At 43.3% G+C, this 23,620-nt stretch overlaps 2 protein-coding genes across 3 annotated transcripts in view; both read right to left on the bottom strand.

The window, feature by feature from the left end:
* The window catches only part of LOC308320569 (all-trans-retinyl ester 13-cis isomerohydrolase-like), a 13,720-nt gene extending 6,729 nt beyond the window's left edge, over positions 1 to 6,991 (bottom strand). The window contains exons 1-6 of one of the 2 annotated variants that reach the window (XM_080771088.1): positions 6,541 to 6,991; positions 5,716 to 5,798; positions 5,064 to 5,214; positions 1,231 to 1,338; positions 684 to 825; positions 378 to 525 (exon numbers count right to left, since the gene is read on the bottom strand). In XM_080771088.1, coding sequence (XP_080627214.1) covers positions 378 to 525; positions 684 to 825; positions 1,231 to 1,338; positions 5,064 to 5,214; positions 5,716 to 5,798; positions 6,541 to 6,551 — 643 coding nt within the window. In that variant the 5' untranslated portion in view covers positions 6,552 to 6,991. The remainder of the gene's footprint in view (positions 1 to 377; positions 526 to 683; positions 826 to 1,230; positions 1,339 to 5,063; positions 5,215 to 5,715; positions 5,799 to 6,540) is intronic. The other variant, XM_080771087.1, reaches the window with a different exon arrangement.
* Positions 6,992 to 11,456: 4,465 nt separating this feature from the next.
* On the bottom strand, positions 11,457 to 22,356 carry depdc1a (DEP domain containing 1a; the record flags this gene model as incomplete). Its single annotated transcript, XM_080769459.1, has 11 exons — positions 22,223 to 22,356; positions 20,305 to 20,570; positions 19,098 to 19,242; positions 18,294 to 18,421; positions 17,635 to 17,765; positions 17,441 to 17,488; positions 16,931 to 17,068; positions 12,858 to 13,030; positions 12,281 to 12,457; positions 11,886 to 12,086; positions 11,457 to 11,594 (listed from the first exon to the last, which is right to left on the bottom strand). The coding sequence occupies exons 1-11, from the start codon at positions 22,268 to 22,270 to the stop codon at positions 11,457 to 11,459; spliced, it is 1,593 nt and encodes a 530-aa protein (XP_080625585.1). The 5' UTR covers positions 22,271 to 22,356.
* Between the last annotated feature and the right edge of the window lie 1,264 nt (positions 22,357 to 23,620).

Below are 23,620 nucleotides of genomic sequence, written 5' to 3'. Positions count from 1 at the left end.
TAAAACTACAACATGATGTCACTGAGCCGCGGTGATAAGAGACTCACCGCTCACCCCAGCACATCTGTGTTTACTAAAACTACAACATATATTACAAATATTAAAGTCCATGGACTTGGCTGGCAAACGATGTAGGCCTATGTCATAACATAAGCGCTCAAGACAAACATTTTAAATCCCATAGACTTGGCTGCCATATGACATAATCTTCAAAAGCCATGCATTGGAGGGGCTATATAGCGTCCCTCAAAAAATAAGCGGTCACAAGCTCATCATTAAACAATCAATCATCAACAATGAACAACTGCAGTCACTTGACGTCGGCCCATACCTTCCTGGATGGGAGGGATCTTCACTACGTTGTAGGCCAGACATACCTTCCTGGATGGGAGGGATCTTCACTACGTTGTAGGCCAGACACATGTTCTTCCCAAAGCAGTTTCCGATATTATAGACCGTTCCGTCTGCCTCTATGTGGGGGTGGGCGGTCACCCCGTTCACTGAGATGTAATCACACAGGTCCACCTGTCACAGACACACAGGGCTGCACGTCAATGTCGTATCAGAAAACAATCCATTTAGATTCTCATGGAATGGAAAGGAATATGGAATATTGTGCATGAGTTCAGCTAGGTTTCATCATGGCGTGCATAGTACCAATCTGCCACTCTATGTGCTCTCACCTTCTTCAGGGTCTGCAGTGTTTCTGGATCCACCTTGGTGATGAAGTTGGTCTCTGTGACGGCATAGAAGTCTTCACCAACCGGATAGATGTTCACACAGCAGTTGTCGGTCACCTCGATCCCCTTGAAGTAGGTAAAGAACCTACAAAACACATATTTAGATGCACACAGTCGCACGCACGCACACACACGGTCGCACACACGCACGCACGCACGCATGAGGCATTCTATATTCAATGTTATGTGGCCCAAAATAAAATGTACCTACCTAATCTACCTAATCACTAAAGATGTTCATATACAATTTTAAAAGGCAAAGTAAAATGAATCTGGTTATTATGATCCCAATGTAGGCTATAGTTGACATATTGTGTATAAAATTATACATAGCCGTAACAGCCATAGTTAACCTAACACTTAACTAGCCCTAAATCTATGTCGAATAAGTATGGGGGGTAGAAAGTCGGTCAAATTGGTCAGGAAACCCTTTTGACCCATCGAAGCGGTTACTTACTGCACACAGTTTGGGGTTGGGCTTTACACGTACCTGGAGAATATGTTTTTGCATGGGTCTGGGTAAGCTGCTGTCCCAAACTCAGTGATGACCAGTCTGTTCTCGGTCATGGAACGCACATATGAATCAGACTGCAGAAACCTACACACACACACACACACACACACACACACACACACACACACACACACACACACACACACACACACACACACACACACAATGAATGCTGCAGGAAGATCTTGCAATCCACATTCTGTGGTTAAGTATTATTTCAGCATGCAGCTTGGATCCATGAACACAGCCAATCCTGCAATATAATATAACACACCACTTTATTCCAGATGGAATTGGGAAGGGATGTTTTTTGTGGCCAACAGCACCTGACTGACAGTCAGTGAGTGACTGACTGACTGACCGTGTGTGTTTTTACCCAGCAACATTCCAGTTCCAGCAGATTCTTCTAATCTAAGATAAACAACTTATCCTACCACCACCGGTAACACAAATCCACTGGGAATTCACAGAATAGAAAAGAAAATCTGGTCGAGGTAAGCAATGTAGCCTATTAGGGATGGGAATTTTTATGTTTGGAGTTTTGGTCTAAACATTGTGGCAACAAATTTGGAAAATGGTTTGATAGTTGGCCGAGCAGTCAAGGCTCCAAAAAGACAAACACTTAAAACAGACGAGAAGCTGTAACAGGCCATACCCTTAATTTCAAAGGGCCCTGGCAGCTCTCACTCAAGCTGTAAAAAATATTCTCAGGGTCCCTTTTATAGGGAGTGAGTGAGATATACCAAACCCATCACAGCAATTGTCAATTCGATTAACTCACAATAAGCAAACACAAGGCCAATGAGTTAAGTTAACACAACATTACTGGATATTTTACCATCAATTTTCGGAGGCCCATTCAAACACAAACTATAATCTCTTCTTAAATAAGATTGCTCTTGAATCAATTAAACACCCCTCCTCCTCTGCAGCACTTGGACCTTCCCAATCAACAGGATTGCCAATGCAGAGGGGGGAGGTAACTTACAATAAATTCAATAAATAAACATTTAAAACCATGAGTAGTTGTATACTTCAGCAATGCATTTCACTCAGTATCAATGATAAAACATATAATTCATAACTTGACCTGCCACTTCCAGGCCAGCGGATTGGTGATTAATTGGAAACAAACAAGTGTAGTGAAGTGTATGCAACAATGTCCCCGTTCACCTATGTCTCGTGACAAATGGTATTTTTGATTTGTTTTCATAGCAAGTTATTTAAACATTATTTCAATTGCAACATTGAACTGTTTCACGTTCCTTAGAGAGAATCTGCTTTAGTGGGCAGTGCATTTCTAATCCTAGAATTTGCTAAATAAATCAGCTAAATTTCATCATGTTTCAATCAAGTTTGGTCTTGGTTGTGCAGACTTTCTTTTGATACTTACTATGTGCTGAACAACAGAATATATGTACAGTATGTGCTTATTCATTACCATTTGAACATTTCTCTCATGGAGATTATAGGATTATATTTAAAAATATCATCAAACTTTGTATGCAGACTCCCAGGCGGCCTCATGGTGGTGCTATGGTGCTGTAAACAGGCTGCTGCATGTTTTGGCCTATAACTCTTGAACTGCAGATTGTTGCAACAGATTGTTTTTTTTAGTTTTTTTTAGATTCAATTTATTGTCACTGCACATTATAGTATACAAATACTTTGACAATGAAATGAATAGTGGCGTCTAGCCAGAGTGCAATACAGTAATGCAGTAATGGGAATAAATACACACTTGTTGTTGAATGTACAGAATGTACAGTATGTACAGTAGTATATAATAAATAGAAAAATAGGCAATGAAGTATAAATAGAAATAAGGAGTATGCGTGTGTATATACACACCCACCCACACAAGCCATAAGCCATGACAGGCTAGTGTATGTATGTATGGTGTGAGCATGAGAGTTCAGATGGGAAGGAGGAAGGGGGGACGGCAGGGGGTATCATTGATCAGTGTCATTGAGGAGGGGCAGAGTTCAGCAGGGAGACAGCAACAGGAAAGAAGCTGTTCCTGAGCATACTAGTGCGGGAACCAATAGACCTATAGCGCCTCCCGGATGGAAGAAGGGCAAAGAGTCTGTGGTTTGGGTGAGAGGGGTCTTTCAGGACGCCTCTCGCTCGCCCTCACCACATCTTTTGCGGTTATGTAGGTCGCAGATTACTATGAAAAACCGCAAAACCCGCCGGTCGCTCCGTCACACCACCATATGTGTTCATCAGTCCCTCACGCCTCGTGACACGCTCCATATATGGCCGTCTCCATATATGAAGATCATTCACGACACCACCTCATCAAACCCTGGATACTAGCCATACATGGAAAACACAGGATCATCACCTAGATCTACCATATAGTCATATATGGAGCCGGCCAGCAACTCTACATCTGACCTCAAACCTCAAACCCTTAGATCTCCATATATGGAGCTGACCTTTTCTGACATTCCATATGTTGATGATCCATCCCCACCTGTCCTTCCTCTTCGATGTCTCCCTTTTGACTGATACCTGTGCATTCGAACTCTAGACGGGCCCGCCCCAAAGTTATTAGTGCAACCGCCAACCGTGCCCTGCAGCAGCCGGCGAAAACTAAAGTTCTCAACAGGCCCGAAAATTAAGGCCCGATTTGATGGATCCTCATCAAACCCTGTACACTCAAGGCACTGCCCCCGCTGCCAAACTGCCAAACACATTCTGCTGACAGAGTGTAGGAGTCCAACCCATGGGTGGAGTCAGCTGCTGGATTGACAGCTACAGTCAAAGAGGTCAATGGTTCAAATACAATTAATCCGTTTTTTTCCTCCTTTTGACTTTGACTTTCTCATGGTTTTGTTTGATTACAATAATGAATCATTAACCCATATGTTCCAATTTGTTCCGGGTCCAATACACACAGAATCCCACATAAAAGGGGAGTTTAGCAACTATGTTATAAATAAACGTTTAAACTACCTAGATTCAGTATCGTGACTAGTGAGCAGGGGTTATTGCCATGCTGGCTTGTGGTGGACAACTGGACATCTTTGTCAAAATTCTATTTTTGCCATGTTGGACATACGAATGAGCCTTAAATGATCAGGTGTGTAACTCTATAAGCTCTGGGGCTCATTGGAAATAAAAGGTTTGAGAACCACTGTGCTAGTGGACTCCTAATGTGTCATAGGCCTACATAGTGTCATATTATGTCATACATATTCTGAGGAAAACCTGCAGACTGACACTCAGTATTTGGGTCTTATGACCAAAATAAGAACATAATGTTATAAAAATAAAAATAAAATCTAAAATTTTGCCATGGTTAAGAGTTTTCTTCGACGGGTGGCTGGCATCTCCCTTAGAGATAGGGTGAGAAGTTCAGTCACACGAGAGAGACTCAGAGTAGAACCGCTGCTCCTTCGCCTGGAAAGGAGTCAGCTGAGGTGGTTCAGGCATCTGGTTAGGATGCCTCTCGGGCGCCTCCCTAGGGAGGTCCTCGACGCACGTCCCACTGGGAGGAGACCCCCGGGGCAGACCAAGGACCACGTCCCACTGGGAGGAGACCCCGGGGCAGACCAAGGCGCAGTTGGAGGAAACACATCGACTCACTGGCCTTGGAACGTCTCGGAATCCCCCAGGAGGAAGTCACTAATGTTGCTCTGGAGAGGGAAGTCTGGAGCACTCTGGTGGAGCTGTTTCCCCCGCGACCCGACTACGGATAAGCGGTTGAACATGGATGGATGGATGGATGGACAAGACCAAGTCTTTGCCACGGTCGGGCACATGTGGATGACCCCAGCTGGTAGTGTAAGCAGTATACTCACCTCCTGTAGTAGGTCACATGGCCGTCCTTCAGGTCAAACTTGTGTATGAGAGCCTGTCCATCAAACACGTGGTTTAATGGTTCTGAACCTATCTCAAAGAGACCCGGCCCCATCCGCAGGACACTGCCTCCCAGCCACGATGGTATGATACCTACACATTACACAATGACACACACACACACACACACACACACACACACACACATATATTGCACTTTTACTTAATTACAATTATTTGAAAACTTTAGATTTAGATTATTATTACAAAACACATCACCCTATATACATTTCGGACATTTGAAAATAGCCAATCATCATTATACATTTGTATACATTGACTTGTAACTTGTAAAATGACACATTCCGCATAATGAGTACTTTTACTTTTGGTAATTTAAGTCCATTTTGAGTATAGTTTCTACTGCAGTATTGATACTTTTACTTTGTAAAACATTGAGTTCATCTCCCACCACTACCAGTAGCCTCGGAAACACAGACGGTTGTTCCTACCAGTGACTTCAGCGGGTATGGGTTAGGGTTAGGGTTTAGGTTAGGATGGTTAGGGTTAAGGTTGTTCCTACCCGTGACTTCAGCGGGTATGGGTTAGGGTTAGGGTTTAGGTTAGGATGGTTAGGGTTAAGGTTGTTCCTACCCGTGACTTCAGCGGCTAGGGGTTCGCTGAGTTCCTCCACCGTCTCAAATATCTTTCTGTAGCCTCCAGCGGGATGCTCCAGCCTGGACACACAGAGTGAGGCCACTTTTTAAATGGTTTTTTTTTGTGGCATTCGGAAGGGACAGACAGTAGGCTGACAGGAAATGGGGAGAGAGATGGGGGGAAGACATGCCGTAAAGGCCGTCGGGATCGGGAGTCGAACCCGCGGCACACTGCCAGACTGGATTACCAGCCAATTAAGGTGCCTGGACCGCTGAGCCACGGCCTCAGGCCGAGTGAGGCCACTTTTAATCTCGTGGCCCACTTTTACATCCTCACCAATTTGAAGGTGTTTTGGAGAATTTCTGAATTTCTTTTTGAAAATGTTTCCCCTATAATGACATGCACCAAAATATGGACTGCATTATAACTACTGGGGCTATATGTAAACTAAAAGGCAGTCTATTTGAGGGTCTGGGATATTAACAGTTTTGGAAATCCCTCACTACCTAATCACAACTCCCCATTGGCTGACTATAGAGCTGTTTTAAAGCAGTTACATAACAACAACATGTAGAAGACAGAATGTGCTGAAAAAAGTACTATTATATCTTCATCCAAAATGGGTCTAATCCTGTGAAACATTCTAGAACAATCCATAGGAAGGAATATACCATACTAATGCGCGGTTACATCATCAGTGGTAACGGTATACAGTTCTGCATATGAGTACTGAGTTTTAGAAAGAAGAAGAAAATGCTGAAGTAGCTCTAGCTTTCTTTACTGGCAATGTTGTGGGAAAGGAAAAGGGAAAATACTACTCACCGACTGACCATCTTGCTTTAGCAAAAAGATGCACACACCCTCCACAATCCACATGCACAAATAACTTGTGAGATACAAACACACATTGAGCAGCTGAGTGGTTGGTGTTTTGTTGTTCTCAGACCACAGAATAATTTCCTGTGGAGAGAGATGGAGGCTAAAGTCCCCCTTTCTCTCGTCACCTCCCCCTCTCTCCTCCTCCTTTTCTGGTGCCTCTCAATGTCTCCCTTCCCCAGTTCTATTCTATGACTCTCCACTGCTATGCTCCCCTTTCCCCCGTCATTCCTATAACTTTCACCATTTCTGTCTTTGTCTGTCCATATCTCCTCTCATCTCCTTTAGTTTCTCATCTATCACCTCATCTATTACGCCCTGGCCTCTAAACCTCCTTTCCTTCACTCTCCTTTTCCCAACACGTCCTCTCTCCACCCAGCCTTCTCTTTCTTCCCATCTATCTATCTATCTTCACTCTTCACTCCATTCCTTCCCTCTTCTCCCCCTTTCCCATATCCTGACTGTATGTTTTCCTGTCCATTGACCCCCCACTTTCTCCAGGCATTCCCCTGCTCCCTTTCTCCTCCCCTTTCTGGTTCTGTTAGTTAGCCCATAGCCTACTAGAACAGCCTGTCTTTTGTCTCCTCTCCTTTCAGTCGTCTGGCCCTTGGCTCACTACAGAATGTTTTCCAGGCCCTGAACAAGGTACTTGCTAACCTGGACACACACGCAAGCACGCACAAACATACATACATACACACGTGTACGACTGCAAGCACTGATAACACTACAGTTGCCAGTGCAGTGCGGTTTGCACTGTGTGTGTGTATTGGTATGTGGAGGGAGACTCAGCTCAAAGACTAGCTAATCAGTTCCAGACAGACAGCCCCAACAATCTACTTTAATTGGCCAGCTTTAGTGTGAGTGAGTGAGTGAGTGTCTGAGACACGCACGCATGCATGTTGCACGCACGCACGCACGCTCGCACACATACAAACACACACACACACACACACACACACACACACACACACACACGCACACACACATACACACACGGGGGGAGAGATTCATCATTAATGACACATATTGTCTTCTGTGATCTCGGATTGGATGAATGGACATAAGGATGAATGGGAAATTGGGGATGAACAGAATGATGAATGGATGAAAGCACAAAAGGGTCCTGTTAATTAATGGTTTATTAAATTTAATAAAGGATAGGCAGAGCCGTAATGTATCATTCTAGGCCTTAATTGTTGCTGGGAACATTCACTGCATAGCCTACTAGCAGAGCTAACTGCTACAGGCAACACTTTCTTATGACCCGCTCCAGGATATCCTGCCACATAAACCCAATTCTGGCCTCCTTACATTGGCTCCCAGTAACCTTTAGGATCCATTGACTCTTTGAGATCCTCATCCTAGAGCCTGCTGGTTGTGGCAAAAGTTCCACGAGATAAGACAAAGGCTGATCAAGCCTTGCTAGTTTTGCCCCTAGGCTATGGAATAATCTTTAGACCTAAGATCTGTGGCCTCTGAAAGACAGAGAGACTCGCCTGTTCAAACAGGCTTTTCCATAGCGGCTGTGATTACATCTCTTTGTGTTGGGACATGTCCTTTGCTGTGATGTTGTCGTGTTTTTGATTCTTCATTTCACCCATGCACTCTTTTTACACCTGTAAACGTGTGATGTCACAATAAAGTTGACATTGAAGTTAAGGTTGAACTTGAAGTTCTTTGGGTAAAATATGTGTGGGTTGACCTTTGGTCTTCTTGCAGAGAATATGACCAGCACATGAATCCAATTAACCTTATGACCTTTTCAGTCAGAGGTAGGCTACTAGCCTCTAGGCTCCAGACTGGAGTGGCTGAAGTGAAAGACGTGACACATGACATCTGGTTCTGCAGGGAGGGAGAGAGAGAGAGAGATGAACTCATTCACCCTCTGGCTTCTGTTGGAGTTGGAGAGGTCAAAGGAAACAACCTACCAAACTAGAGTCAACGCCACAGTAGTTTCAGTTTTAAGATTTACTGCCCAAAGTGTTTGAATAATAAGTCAAGGAAGGAGGCAGTACAGCATCATGTACACCAAACCTACTGTATGTAAACTGAACGTGAAGTTGTTTTATCAGTTTCTCAAAGGACTTCAGATAGGACAGGACGACAGGGCAACTGACCTGCAATCAGAACTGGAATCAAAAATACTGTATGCGAATTACTGTATACAGTATACTGTATGCGACATTCGTATGCTGCGAACGCAGCTCGTAAATTTTGTGGGTTTTTTAAGATTATTTTTTTAAGTTACGTTTTTCTAAAGTTCTTTTTTTTGTGTGTATGTGTGCGTGCATGTGTGTGATACAGCTGCGCCCTCTGGTGGCGTTACAGCGTGACACACAGACAGACATCTTCTGCTAGGTCTCATAGTTAGTGCTTATTGCATTCGCAATCAGGAGTGGCATCCGACATGCAGCCAAATAGCCAACAAAAGAGACGAGGCATTAATAATAAAAACAGCTTTACTTTAGACTATTTCCCAAGATTGTTGCATAGTATACTGTACATCATATTAATTGTACAAATGTTAGGTAAAAATAACAATGACACTGAGGGCTAACATGCCGCGTCACATGCACACACACATATGTACGGTACACAGTCCATCTGAAGAACACATGTACATGCATCGGAGTATAGAACTAATACTTCATAAAGCTCAAAAATAAATAGAAAAGTTATAGCCTGGCACATTTCTTCAGCAGACACTGTGGGAGAGTGAGTGCATTTCGCCCCCCCCCCCGGCAGTGCCAGCGTCTGATTGCCGCTGCCGGAGAATGCACTCACTGCTTCTGGGAGGTCTGGCATAATATTGGATTTTTAGGTTTATTAAATTAACCTGTTGGCATTCTTTACTATTATTATTATTGTGGTCTGAATCCTTTTTCATTAGCACAAACTTGCTTGGTATACATCTTTTGAGGTAGACAATATAATAGATAAGGTGCCTGGTAAAGAAATGTGACGGATTAAAAACAAACAAAAAGGTTAGTAATGTAAAGCACACACAATAAGGGTAAGCATTCAGGTCATTCATATAGTGCAGCAATGAACTACTACTATCAGTTGGACTCGTACTTAACCTTTTCTGGATAGAGGCCCACATTAAAATATTGAAAGTTCAGAGCATGCTTATGTTAATGATCAATGATTAACATAAGCATTCGTATTTCACCTATAGGATCAATGGAACTAATGCAACATACTACAAAAGGTAAAAGAGTAGTTCGCCCCCCAAAAATGACTGGAATTGCCTGATTCATCTCAGTAGGAGACTCCGCCAGTCATCGTGAATTCAAGGTTTAAGGGAGTGTAATTGTTTGAAAATGTGTCATTTTTTGTGGTTAAGAATAAATAACAACCTAAAGTAATAGTTTAACGTTTGTGCCAATTATTTGCAATATCCTCACGGCCGACAGGTTGAGAATCACTGAACTACTATATGCAGGCCAGGAGGTTTATGTGATCAAGACAAAAATGTACAAACAGAAAGATGTACAAACAGAAAGGGGGGACTGAGAAAACTGTAGTAAACTGAAGAGGCCACAACGAGACATAAATTATATCCCATTAAAAACTGATAAAAGCAAATCGGGAGTTTTAATTGAACTGAAGGAGTGAAATGTCTACCCAACAGTTAAACGTTTGGTGTACAGAGGACTAAATAAAGAGGATACAATGGTGTGTAAATGGTTAAAAACAGACATCACTCAAAAGAAGAAAGGGTTCAGTGCCAAATGTGAAACAAATGCTCTAGTCTAGAGTGAGCACCATCAAAGAAAATAATTTAAAAGACAAAATACAAAACAACAAACATGTCTTGTATAAGAAAAAAATGAAATAAAAAAGTTAGTAAACCACATGTAAAGCAAGTAATGATAGTCTATAGCATGGCTCCCAAAATAATTTATCGCATTAAGAAAGCTATCATCACATTTTTCCCTATAAAATCCTATCCCAAACATCATGCAAAGACACAACTTAGCAACACGTCAGTTACTGCTACGCAGTAACAATCCTCCGTGATAATTTATCTATTTGAAACTCTGGAGGTACAAATGGCCATTTTCTTAGATTCTGATCAACACTGAATTATTTACCGTGTTGCACAGAATCAGAAGACAAATGAGAAAATGGCAGGTGTGAGAAACCTACTGTAAAACGTGGATCCCAGTGAACACATGCGCATAGATACTGTCAATTAAAATAATGAGACAATATCATAGAAATACATTCCGAGAATGCAATAAAGGTGACTGTAAATGATGGGAGCTGAACTGTTGGTCACAGACTGCTCAAACCACATGTTGACACATAACAACCCCCCCCCACTGTAAGTATCCCATCCAAATTCACACCGTGTTAAATGTAGCACCTCCCCGTTATAAAGCAGTTGAATATTTGTACAACATAAATAAATCAGTCTGAGTCTACCGTCTCAGTAGTCGGCTGTGGAGTGGATGGCTCGAACGTTCACCTGTTGTCCCCACCTCTGCGTAAAGTTACATGCAATCAAAATATTCCTTCATAAAGTCTGCCAACTGACTGATTTCTCAAAACAAGTCTTAAGATATACAATCAACGATGACAATTCTACAACGGTTCCAGGTCTCTGTAAACTAAAAGGTTGCAAATGTGCATGCTAAGTTCACTCTACAGCCCAAAACACACCAAAGGGTTTGGGACAAAACAGTTTTTAAGGTAGACCACACCAATACAACTCATTGAGTTGCATTGGTGAGATTTACCTTAAAACTGTTTTGTCCCCAACCCGACCCTTTGGTGTGGTTTGGGCTTAAGAATCTGGATCAAGTTCAGAAAGTTCTTGTTCTTCATACATGCTCCAGTGTATAGTTCAACTCTCAGTTCCTTATGCTGAACACTTTGGTCTTTTTCATGGTGAGGAGAGGCGCTTTGATCTTTGGTTTGCTGTCCTTCTTGTCGTCTCGGTCTGAGCCAGGGAACCGCCGACTGTAGATGTCTGGGTATTGTTTCTGGAACTGTGGGAAACAAAACAATCAGACATTCTACTCTACTCGACACCACCACACATAGCAGTAGAGCGTCTGTCTGTCACATGGACTATAGAGATGTGAGGATCATTCTCATTCTTGAAATCTGTGCCCCCCACACACACACACACACCCTCCCACACACACACACACACACACACACACACAAACACACACACACACACACACACACACACACACACAGCCTGTGCTCAATATTTGCGAATTCTCTACTGCAAACATGTTCCGGCCGAACATATAAACAAGCATGTGCGTTACCTGCTTGAGTTTCTTGCGCCGGTCCTTTTCAGTGATGTTTTGGTCACTCAGCAACATCTCCAGCAGTTCCACCATCGCCTTCTGGGAAGACGTCACTCTTTGCTCTTCAAACTCAATGGTGCTGATCTGCCGGCAGAACGCATGGAGAAGCATCGGGCCGCCAGAGAGATCTCTGTCCTTCGTATCGGTACCAGCTGGGAGCTATGGGGGAGAAGGAGAGTCAGTATCTCAATCAGATAGGACTTTTATGTTTGGATGTCTGGGCTGTCAGGCCAGAAAGTTGTTCTTTTTGCCACTCAGGCGGTCCTGCATAACGTCCGGGTGTGATGATGGTGATCTCAGACGCATAGCCTCTATATGATCTGGAATGTGTGCCTTCACGGTGTGAATATTACCTGTGCTGTGCGGAGGTACTGCACATGGTCAGTGACAGCACGGACCAGGTAGTCAGGGACAGACAGGATGCTTTGCTGATGGTCCATGAGGAAGGACACTAATCTGGTAGCCAACAACTCGTCCAGATCACACTCCTCAGCACTGCCCAGCACACAGCCTGAGAACGTATGCACCATCTGCAACAGGGAGAACAGAGTAGGTGGAAACGGGCAAGCGTGATGGATGATATACTATATCAGTGGTTTTCAACACTTCATATCAACGTCCATTTATTTATTCATTCAGCATTTCAGCCACGTTTTCGAGGGAGGTTTCTTTGCCCTCTCAATAATAGTTTGGGTGCGTTGCTGGGGGGGGGTTCCAAATGGACTCGTAAGGGTCCATTTGGTTTCATTTGACTCCCAAGAGTTAAAGATAAGAGTCCACCTGGGGACCACCTGGAACCACAGTACTACACAGACAGTGACAGAAAAAGGAAGACGCAAACTATCAGAAAACCAAACAAAACACACCCTTCATATTGTGCAACCTCAACCATCTGACATCACAGTTTTGGTAAAAGTTACGTGGTCTCACCAGCGTGCGCGTTCCGATGGCGTGGTGGAGGCGGGGCATGTCCACGTTCTGACTGATGCGTGACATCATCCTCATGAGGAGCTGTAGCCTCCGGCGGGAGGAAGGGGGGAGGAGGAGGGTGCACAGCTGCAGCGCCTCGATGGCCACACGCTCGCACTGGGGCTTAAGAAGTCCTATACATGACCACACGGAGACCTGAGATCAGATTCTAAAAATGTCTTCTACATCCTGACAGTTTTCCATTCTGACCTGAGATCAGATTGTAAAAATGTCAGTCGTTCTCTTCGATTTTTCAAAAATAGCAGACCTACAAGCTCGTAGATCTGCTATTTTTCAATAGGTAAAGCATAGCATAATCCACCCAGAATGGGTTAATGAGATTGAGACTGCCCAATTTCTCTCACACACACACACACGCAACACTGATTCACTCTTCAAAGTCACATTCATCCATCACTACTGCATCACATTCACTGGGCATGGATGGATGAACTATAATGTTATAGTTAACTCGGGGCCCATGACGTAAATCACCGTCAAGTTCAAGTGCACGGTCATGTGCCCCGAGACGGAGATTGATAATCTCTGTCAAATTAATGCTATGAAAACGGATCGCAACGCTCTACACAGCCTAGAGGCGCTTGCTGACGATGGGCACATTTTGTTAATTGTTTAAATAGGCCCAGGCACTCAAGGTGTTAATCACTAAGCTAACTGACTGTTAACACATTTATATATAGGATTGTTTCTCTTATACATTATACACATCACACAATCACAGTATCAGTTTGTTGTTGATTAGAGTAGCTGTGATGACAATCTAATGTGGTTGGGTTGGGTCTATGATGTGTTATAACCACCATAACGCTTGTTATAAATGTTTAACATTAAGGTATATTATGAACTTATAATATAATTTATAAGTTCTGGTCAAAATGGGTATAGTATCCACTGAGTATACTATGATTGCATAATTATAGCACATTATAACTACCAGGTAGTCTACCAGGGTCTATAATGCATTATAATCACATTTATAATGCACTCATAATGCTTCATAAACAAACACTTATTATAACACACACGTCATAAATGTTTAATATAAATTCAAGCTCACTTTCACCTAAATCTCTATCTCCCTTTGATTCCGTAACATTTCCACCCTAACTGAGCTACATTTTTACAGCTAGTGTAAATAGATTGAGATTACCTCTAATTTCTTATATTTGGAAAGATAATCCTTGGAGACACAACACGTTAAAACCACCATACCAAAATGTATGCCAATTGCCAACAATGACGCATCCAAATGACTTTTAGCTAGTAGCCTGTAATCTCACCCTACAGCTGTATGGTGGCAATAATCATGCCAGAATTTATGGCAGATTTGGAGTGGCATGTTTTTCACCAAATCAATTTGATGTCTCATTTAAAACCTTATTATGGGAACCCTGAAGTTTAATTTATAATCTGACTCATGACTGCTGTTTCACTTGCTTGAGAGAGAGAGAGAGAGAGAGAGAGAGAGAGAGAGAGAGAGAGAGTACATCTACCTATAACACTATGTCTGAAGCTAATGACAAGTCACGTCGTTGCTGTCAAAATGAAGTGACTTCTTGAGTCTTGATCCACTTCTCCCATTCAACTCCCTGACAGGGTTTGTCATTTAGTGATCTTGAGCAACTTAGCTAGCAAGAGTGGTTAGATTGTTAGATGATGTTAGACATGCATCGACATTAAACAGCACAACGGACAGTCGGGCATAAACCAACAAACAGGCAGGCAGTGAGTGGAGGTGTCTTACTGTTTTCAGGGTTGGACTGTGTGAGCCGAGAGCAGCTCGTGGAAGGACATAGAGGTGGTTTGAACAGTGAAACGGGCCGGCGGGACAGCTTAGACACGTCCAGAGAGCTGCGGGTGCGTCGGCCCAGAGCCGGGCCAGAGCTAGGTGGTGCTGCAGAACGGAGGGTCCACAGACTGGAAGTACTGGAGAGAGGCCTCGCACCGCAACGTGGTGCTTTGGCCGCGACAGGCGACGGGGAAGAGGAAGACGGATGGGAGGGAGAAGAGGAAGGATAGGAGGAGGAGGATGCGTGGGAGGAAGACAGAGATGATGGACGAGAGGAAGCGGAAGGAGGATGGGAGGATGAGGAGGAGGAGTGTAGCTGGTCTTCAGGTACGTTCACGTTCAAACAGCTGGCTGCACGACTCTGGCCCCGGGTCTCCATGGCACCGTCCTCTCTGGTCTCCACCACAATGTCCAGGCAGCTGCCCATACTGCGTGGCCGCAAGAGGCGGGACTTCCATGTGAACGACATTGCTGGCGCTGCCGTGGAATTGACAGAACCGTGGTCTCTGGTGGGATCTCCTCGTACATTAGTAGAGGAGAGCGGGAATCGGGTTGTCAAGGTGTCAGCAGCATCATCATCGTCCAGACTGTCTTTTAAGTCTTTAACGACCGCCAGGCTGTCATTTGACAAAAGCAGCTGCTGGGAGAAAGGGGCGGAGTCATCCAGGACCGTGTCCACCAATGAGCAGCTTCTGGGGCGACGCCTAGCGGGACCAGCCAAGCGCTGTGACTGGTTGAGGCTCAGACAGCTGCCTCCAAACTGGCGGTTGTCGGTGCTGGCCTCGCCATTCAAAACGTGCAGTCGTGACCGGACCGCGGTGCTGAAAACCTCTTTCATTGGCGAGTCGGTCTCGTCACATGAGCTCTGCCTGAGCAGTGACAGCAGGAGACACTCTGTGGAGTGGAACGGCGCCTTGGCGGGAGGGGGTAAGGAAGGGGGGTCAGACAATTTGCGCTTTGCCCGCTGATGTCTAGGGGGCGCTGTCACGTACCCACATAGCACTGGTACGGGGGGATAGACCGAGGTGGAGCAAGATAGAGAGGAGGGGGGAAAAAGAGAGAGAGAGTTTGCAGGCAGAATGTCAGCAGCAAACAGAGGGGCAGCGTTAGTCATTTCAAAGCAGACATACATACACAGGATCATCACTTTGTCAGACAGACAACACAACAGGCCAACACAGAGATTACTGTTAAAACTCAATGAGGAAAATAACCCACATCGTTGTTAGGATATAAATAACAAACAAAAGAAACACCAGGCACAATAAGTCAATGCACATAACATCAACATAGTCTTGACTCTTTGCACATCTAGAGTATTTGTGCTCCAGAACCCTGTAGGAAAAGTGTTATTAAGCCAGTTATTAAGACATTTATATATTCCCAATACCAAGAGATTCTCACCCACCATATAGTCCAATAAATCCATGAAACGGTTATGATTTTTCAACTGGCATTTTAAGAGAGCTCTAGTCAGTGATGCGTTCAACAGTGAAATTATCCGCAACAGGTATAAAATTAATCTGTAACCACTGGATGTAGCACAGTAGCAAACTAAAATCTAATTTCAAGATGAAATGAGTCCCATTGTAGTATAGCAACGTGCACCTAATTGACAGCTAGAAGTCTCTTTGATGCCAGGTCATATATTTATTTAGTAAAGGGTAGGGTAAGACAAAGTGTTAATGTCAGGACACCACTTACACCGGAGTTAATGTGAGAATGACTCAGGGTTTTTTGGATTTGTTTTCCCCGTCTTTGGCTGGCACATCTAATTTATTTATTTCTCACCAAAATAGCAGCATGAAAGTTCTGAGCTTTCAATGCAACACGGTATAATTCCTTTACATCGGTTTCTTGCATACGACACTTCTGAGACTGCTTTGAGTACTAGTGTGCAAACATCTAACATCTTGTGGTGGAATCTTTGACAATCATTCCCTGCACCCGAAATGATATGCCAGGCCTATATACACAATCCATGCCATATCACAGTAGCCTCAAGTCAGTTGTCCTGGTCCAGCCTCTGCTCTCAACGACTGATCAGGACCGTTAAAGCATAGTTTGTATTTGTTGCATCACGAATAGTAATTGGATAACAGTAACATCTCCGCTGAGTAGAGGATCAATAGTCAACCTTCCGATTGACACGCCACCTGGCACCTAATTCTGTAAGAGTCCAAAGACACACTCAAATTAAAATAATACCCCCTAGGGGACCTACCTAGGATGTTGATAAACAGTTCATAGAGCTGGTATGTGAGTAATGGCTGTGGTAAACTGTAGAAGTAATCAGACACTGTTTTGAAGACATCTCTCTCAAAGCCCGGATAGGACGGTTGTCCGCTGTCATACTTTGGCCCTGAAAATCAACAGCAGCAGGTTAAAGCAATTAAATACAGGAATGTAGACAGAGCCTACACTTACAGTGTTCTTATCATTGCATTTATTAAACAAACATGCTTGCTGTACATAGCTGCCAATATTTATTTACATTAAAAAAAGCTGCTCTTCCTTCGTTTATTTTAAAATGAACGGGAAGAAAATAATTGGAAACATTAGACATAGGCTCCATTAAATGTAAATGCCTCTGAGAGAAACAGTAAGTAAACTATGTACTTTGATTGGGAAATATTATAAATGCAATGATCATGTCAAAGACTACAATACTTCAATATACACACAACATAAATGAAGATAAATTAAATAATATAATGTGCTTTCTGTAACTCACAGTTGGCCAGACTCTTCATAGCAGACAAAACCCAGTGGGGGAGGTCGTCTAGAGAGAGAGAGATGATTGAAAGGTCAGACCGGTCAAACGGGTAAACAACAGAACTAAACGTAATTTACAGGCAGACCAGAATAAGGCAAGCAGTCGGCGACTCGTCCAGCCATTACACTTACTGGTCCAGCCATTACACTTACTGGTCTTGTCGTCCAGTGTGACCACTCCGTGCTTATTGACTCTGGTCACGTTATGGATGATGTTCTGTGGGTTAACATGACGCTGATCTAACACATCATCTAGTGAAGTCAGACCCAGAATCTTCTGTAAACTGAAACACAACAATTTAAGACATTTATAAAAAAAAATATTTTACACCCTTCATTATTTTAAATAATCTCCATACATGATCGTGATTAAACAAAATCTCTTGGTATGATAATATTGTAAAACAGAATATCAAAACCTAAGCCTATTATGGAAACTTCCAAAGAATCTGAGAATTTGCGCCAACTCTGACTACTGACTACTAATTTTGATGCTTTTAAACACTTTTACGTCACTGTGTGAATGGCTATTGTGCATGAAATGTGCAACACAAAGGCATTATGTAGGAAAATATGCAAATTAATCGATAATATGAAAAAGCTACTACTGTGGAAGGGTTATATGTATTAATTTACTTGTATTAATCCTATAAACAATTTAATATAGGGTATAGTTTGCCCACCAATTTTGGAGCTCTGGCTCATGGACTAAAAACCAAAAAGAACTGAACCAGAGCCCAATGGGAACCAACTGGTGGAAAAGGGGTTGTACATGGATCATCCATAATGTGTGTGTGTATGTGTGCTCGTACTGTGTCAGGGTAATGTCTCTCCAGAGCTCCTGTTCATCCTCCTCGGTCAGTACTCGTTGCTGGGCTGGCTTCTCCGTTGCCGGCTGACTGACCTCTTCTTGTGCCTGGACTGCAGGATCTACATTCTCCTGAAAAGGTAAGCAATAGATTCATTACAAGGGGCCAGTGAGGCACTCCAACGTTGAAGCCGCTGGGCCCTAGTGGTAAGAGGAAGGACTGCAGGCGGACCCGTGGATTCATGACGAGGAAACCCTCCTGTGCAGCTGGGCTTTAACATTGAGCGCTCGGTTGCACTTCCGCATTGGACCACCAAAATTTTGGTGGTCAAATGCGGAAATGCGCCCAAAAAGGCGGAAATAGACGGTCCTTCCGCATGCTTCAAAACGCCACTGAGCAACTTCCACTGACATGAATAGCGGAGGGGGCAGAGCTTCGCGCCAGATCAGTCTCTATCCTTTTAATACTCTATGATTAATTATAGTAAGCAAAAGATGAAAAACTTAGATTTGATCAAAGTTTCAATTTTAGAAGAATTAACTTATGCAAACAAAATAATAATAAAAACACAAATAACCGCTTAAGGCGTACTCAAAAATAGCCGATCTACAAGCTCAACGCATCCCAACGCAACGTGATCTTGTAAACCTGCTATTGAAAACGTTTGACATTTTTCTCCTATGACTAGGACACATACAGCTAAGTAGGCAGGTAAACGAGTACGCAGTTTGAACTTAGAATACATGAAATTCTTCAAATGTTTTACATAGCATGTTTCAGACGTCGTGTTGGACCAGTCAGGCTCACCTGTGTCTCTTTATCGTGCTTATTAATGCTCTTGAACCTGAAGAATCCATCCTTGTCCCTGATGGAAAGCCTCTTCTTAATGGAGCTCGTGGCTGGGGTTGGGGCTGGACAAGGAATGGCCTTCAAAGGAGATGTGGTTGGAAACCTGGGATGAGGGGAATGGAAACAGGACAGTAAAGCCTAGTATAGATTGTGGCACCACCAACGGAATTGGGTTATATTCCAACCCCATTGGTTTTACATTAAAACAAGACTCATAATTCATAATTCCCAGCAGCAGTAAGCTCTCGTTTATTAACATTTATAAGATATTTCAGTTAGCGTGCCACAGCCTCGGCTCATGGCTTCACGTTGTGGTGTTCAGAGGTTTTATGCTGTTCTTTTTATGGGTAAGTCTCCCATTGGCTTAGAGAAAAAGTTTCTACTACAGTCGCTAGTGGTGGTAGGTGAGCTTTTCAAGCAGCTGGCAAAAAAGGTATTGGAGTTACTTAATACACATTAAGAGTACATAATGCAGAAAAAGTTCTTATTGTTTACTTGCTCAGGCTCCAGTGTTTCTCTGCATGCAAGAGTAGCACATTACAGCTGAGCAGACAGACATTGGTGCAGAGCGTTGATTTCACAGTAAGTTGCTAGTGTAACTAGTTTGTGAAATGCCTTGCTGGTAAGTCAGTAAACAATGGCCCCATCATTTAACAATAAAACCTTGACAACAGTCACTAGTTAGTTAGCCCTGCAGCTTTTCTGCTAGAACAGTGGTTCTCACGTGACCTCACCCCATGGAGTCCCCTGCTAAATGACTGAAAGTTAAACTTCACTGTTATTTCATGTACAAAGAAAATACAACTTAGAATACAAACGACAGTAAAGGAATTATGGGCCAAATCATGTCCAAACAATATAATGTTCGTTGTTTGTGCCGTCCCCGGGATCTGTGGCCTAAACATGCACGTCAAAATGTGGATCCTCATGGAGAGAAGACTTCCGCACACCCAGTAGACAATTTGTAGCAGGAGGTGTGATGGTGACGAGGGAGGCATACAAAATACATTCTATTGAACCTGGCAAGTGGCAGTGTGCGGGTGTCCCTCCTTTCCCCTAATAGTGGATCCTTGAAATTAAAAAGATTGAGAATCCCCCCCTACCCCCGGGTTCAAGTGGTTAATGAGATCCATTACTGACCCCGTCTGCTTCATTCAATATTCACCTGTACAATATGTTGCTGTCCTCAAAGTCTTCCGTGCCAAAGCGCCCCTTCACATCCTCAATCACGTGGTTCTTCAGAAACTTCTTCAGGAGCTGCAGCGTCTGTTGCCGGGTCACATCTGGGCCAAAGTTACTGTTACTGCAGAGCAGCCCGTGGAGCCAGTCCACGGCGGCGGAGGCCGTGAAGCAGGCGGCGTGGACCCTGAAGTGCAGACGGTGTTTCCTCAGTGGCATGCCTGACCGAAACAGCCTGGTCACTTCATTCCACTGGAGAGAGAGAGAGAGAGAGTTGATTAAACAGCCTGGTCACCTCATTCCACTGGAGAGAGAGAGAGAGAGAAAGAGTTGATTAAACAGCCTGGTCACCTCATTCCACTGGAGAGAGAGAGAGAAAGAGTTGATTAAACAGCCTGGTCACCTCATTCCACTGGAGAGAGAGAGAGAGAAAGAGTTGATTAAACAGCCTGGTCACCTCGTTCCACTGGAGAGAGAGAGAGAAAGAGTTGATTAAACAGCCTGGTCACCTCGTTCCACTGGAGAGAGAAAGAGAAAGAGTTGATTAAACTAATATGGAACCTCTGGCCTTTGTGATTTAGTGTGATTCAGTGCTCCCTACACAGTAAATGATCAGTGTTGATTAAACCATTTTGACCTGAGATCAGATTCTAAAAATGTCATCTATATCCTGACAGTTTTCTGAAAAAGCTATGTTTCTATGTCAGTCGTTCTTCGGTTTAAAAAAAAATAGCAGACCTACAAGCTCATAGCGTGGCACTCAACACTACAACTTAGAATACAAACGACAGTAAAGGAATTATGGGCCAAATCATGTCCAAACAATATAATGTTCGTTGTTTGTGGTCCCCGGGATCTGTGGCCTAAACATGCATGTCACAATGTGGAAAAGGGCAAAATGTGGAAAAGGGGTTCCTTCCCGCCCAAAATGGGTTTTAAGTGTAGCCTAATGAGAACAAGAAAACAGCCAGCATTCAATTTAAGTGTACAAATAGACCCTTGTGTGTGTTAAAGGATTTTGTGTATCATAAAGTGACTCCCCGTAGGCTACTATACTAGAATACTGTATACATGGATATATTATCTTCCTCAAGCATTGCTTGCACTGTACAGATTGTTCTTCTCATATAAATTTATTTATATATTTACTTGGTTCTGCCAGCATACTCATTACTATTTATTATTCTGTATACATTACTGTACATTTTTCTGTATTTATTCTCTCATTGCTGCATTTACTGTATTGCACTTTTGGCTAGATGCCACCCTTCATTTCATTGTCAAAGTATTTGCACATTGTGCAGTGACAATAAATTGAATCTAATCTAATCTAAGACTTTGTGACCTACAGTAGTAGGAGCCAATATGCAGCATTCTGATCGTGTCAGTCATTGTGGGGTTTCTTTCTTAACCGTTTTCAGCACTGATCCCAAAAGAAGCAGTAGACCTACTAATCTCTTGACTTCAGCATGTGGGCTCATAATAGTCCTGCTGTACTAAAAATAAAGGAATTCTATGTGTCCATACATACACACACACACACACACACACACACACACACTCCAAAGGTTTTCAAAGCAAAACACCCACAGCTGTGGTGATTGCATGTTTACTAGCGTTACATTACGCCGGCAACACGTACTCTGTGTGTTCATATTTCATAACAACCGATGCAGAATACAATGAGTAAGCTTAGAATTCACACAAACTTTAAAAGCAGCAAAGCTTAGGTTTAAACATACAATATATGACGTAAATCGAAGAACAGATAAAGCAACTGATCATAGTCAATCAATCATGTAGTCTCACATCAATATTAACTAGATTGTGTGTTTCACACACTCATTTCAGTTATACTTTTAACGTTAGCTTAACAACTCGCCAAAGGTGAAGTTATAACTTACCAGTTTCGTCGCTCTGTAGGGACCCGGGGTAATAACATGGGAACTCATGGTTAAATTAAGTAAATTAAGATTCCAGCGTCTGATCGGTCCATAAATTATACTGATTTAATGATCTACTGAGAGTCTCTATACTGTACAAACTTTACACATGGCTACGCCTTTAGTCTCAATAAATACTCAATGCTCATTGCAGTGCGGACTGGGAGTCTGCGTTCATCTGTTCAAAATTACCAGCCGTGTTTTCCTGACAGTCGATTGGACGGTACACGAATCACGTGTCTGCCCTGGTAATTTATGCGTCGTCGCACCAGAGTAATATCAGAGCTATAAACTCACGATACGTCGACTCCACGCCGCGGTGTGATCTTGTAGGTCTGCTATTATTTTCAGCGCGACACCGTCGTGGGACGGAAGTATAAACGGGGCAGCAGACGGGGGGGCTCGGCTAATGTGTATGGGGGTCGGAGGGTCGGAGCCGGGCCCGGAGGGGGAGGCAATGTTGCAAACAAAACATCCGTTTGTGCAACATATGGCCTTAGTAGAAGACTATTTTTTTTTAAAGCAGCATTTAAAAAGTTCTCCAAGATGATTGTATTGTACAATTAGCCGTGTTTTTAGTTTAACGTCCGTACTGTAGCACGCAGCCAGAAAAACAGTTCTTCCAAAAAAAATACATGAGATTGTTTAATTCTGCAACCTAAAGAGAGAGGGACAGTCACACTCCTATGGAATGTGGGAGGGCATTCTTTCACTGTAAAACTAGAAAGTGTCGCGCAGAGAGCAGAAGAGAGCATGGAGAAAAGAACCACGGCGGGGGATAGAGGGATGAAAACGGGGATGAGAGTAGAAGAGAGGAAGCCTACTGCTGCCATAGACATGCAAATGCATTATTTTCAACACACAGAGGAGAGTGATTGACTTCTTTAACAATAGCATTGTCCTGTATAGTAGCCTGTTGAGACAGCAAATGGATGCATGCATGCCAATTAAGATTGGGCCTCAAAGGCAGTGTGGGATGATATACAAAATAAGTAAATTAATAGAAGACATAAACAAGGCAAAACAATACACTATTTCTTTCTTTTTTTCCCTTCTTTTTTTGGAACAAATAGCAGCAAAGCAACATAGTCAGCAACAACATCTCACTTTATTTAACACCAGTAAGACGCGCAAACGCGGGAAGCGAACGCAGCTGAGACCCTGCAGATCATGTCTGTCTGTCTGTCTGTCCCGCTGTTACTGTATATGTGGACCTGGCCCCTTTTGTGCCCATATATGGAGCTGAGTGATTGCTGATGCAACACACTCCATATTTGGATAGCGGGACAGACACACACACACACACACACACACACACAGACACACAGACAGACATGATCTGCTAGGTCTCATTGCGAA

Source organism: Protomyctophum bolini (assembly GCF_963924005.1).
Source record: "Protomyctophum bolini genome assembly, chromosome: 8".
Classification (NCBI taxonomy): Eukaryota; Metazoa; Chordata; class Actinopteri; order Myctophiformes; family Myctophidae; genus Protomyctophum; species Protomyctophum bolini.
Note: the sequence above shows the minus strand (reverse complement) of the source record. Positions and strands in the feature narration are given on the sequence as shown.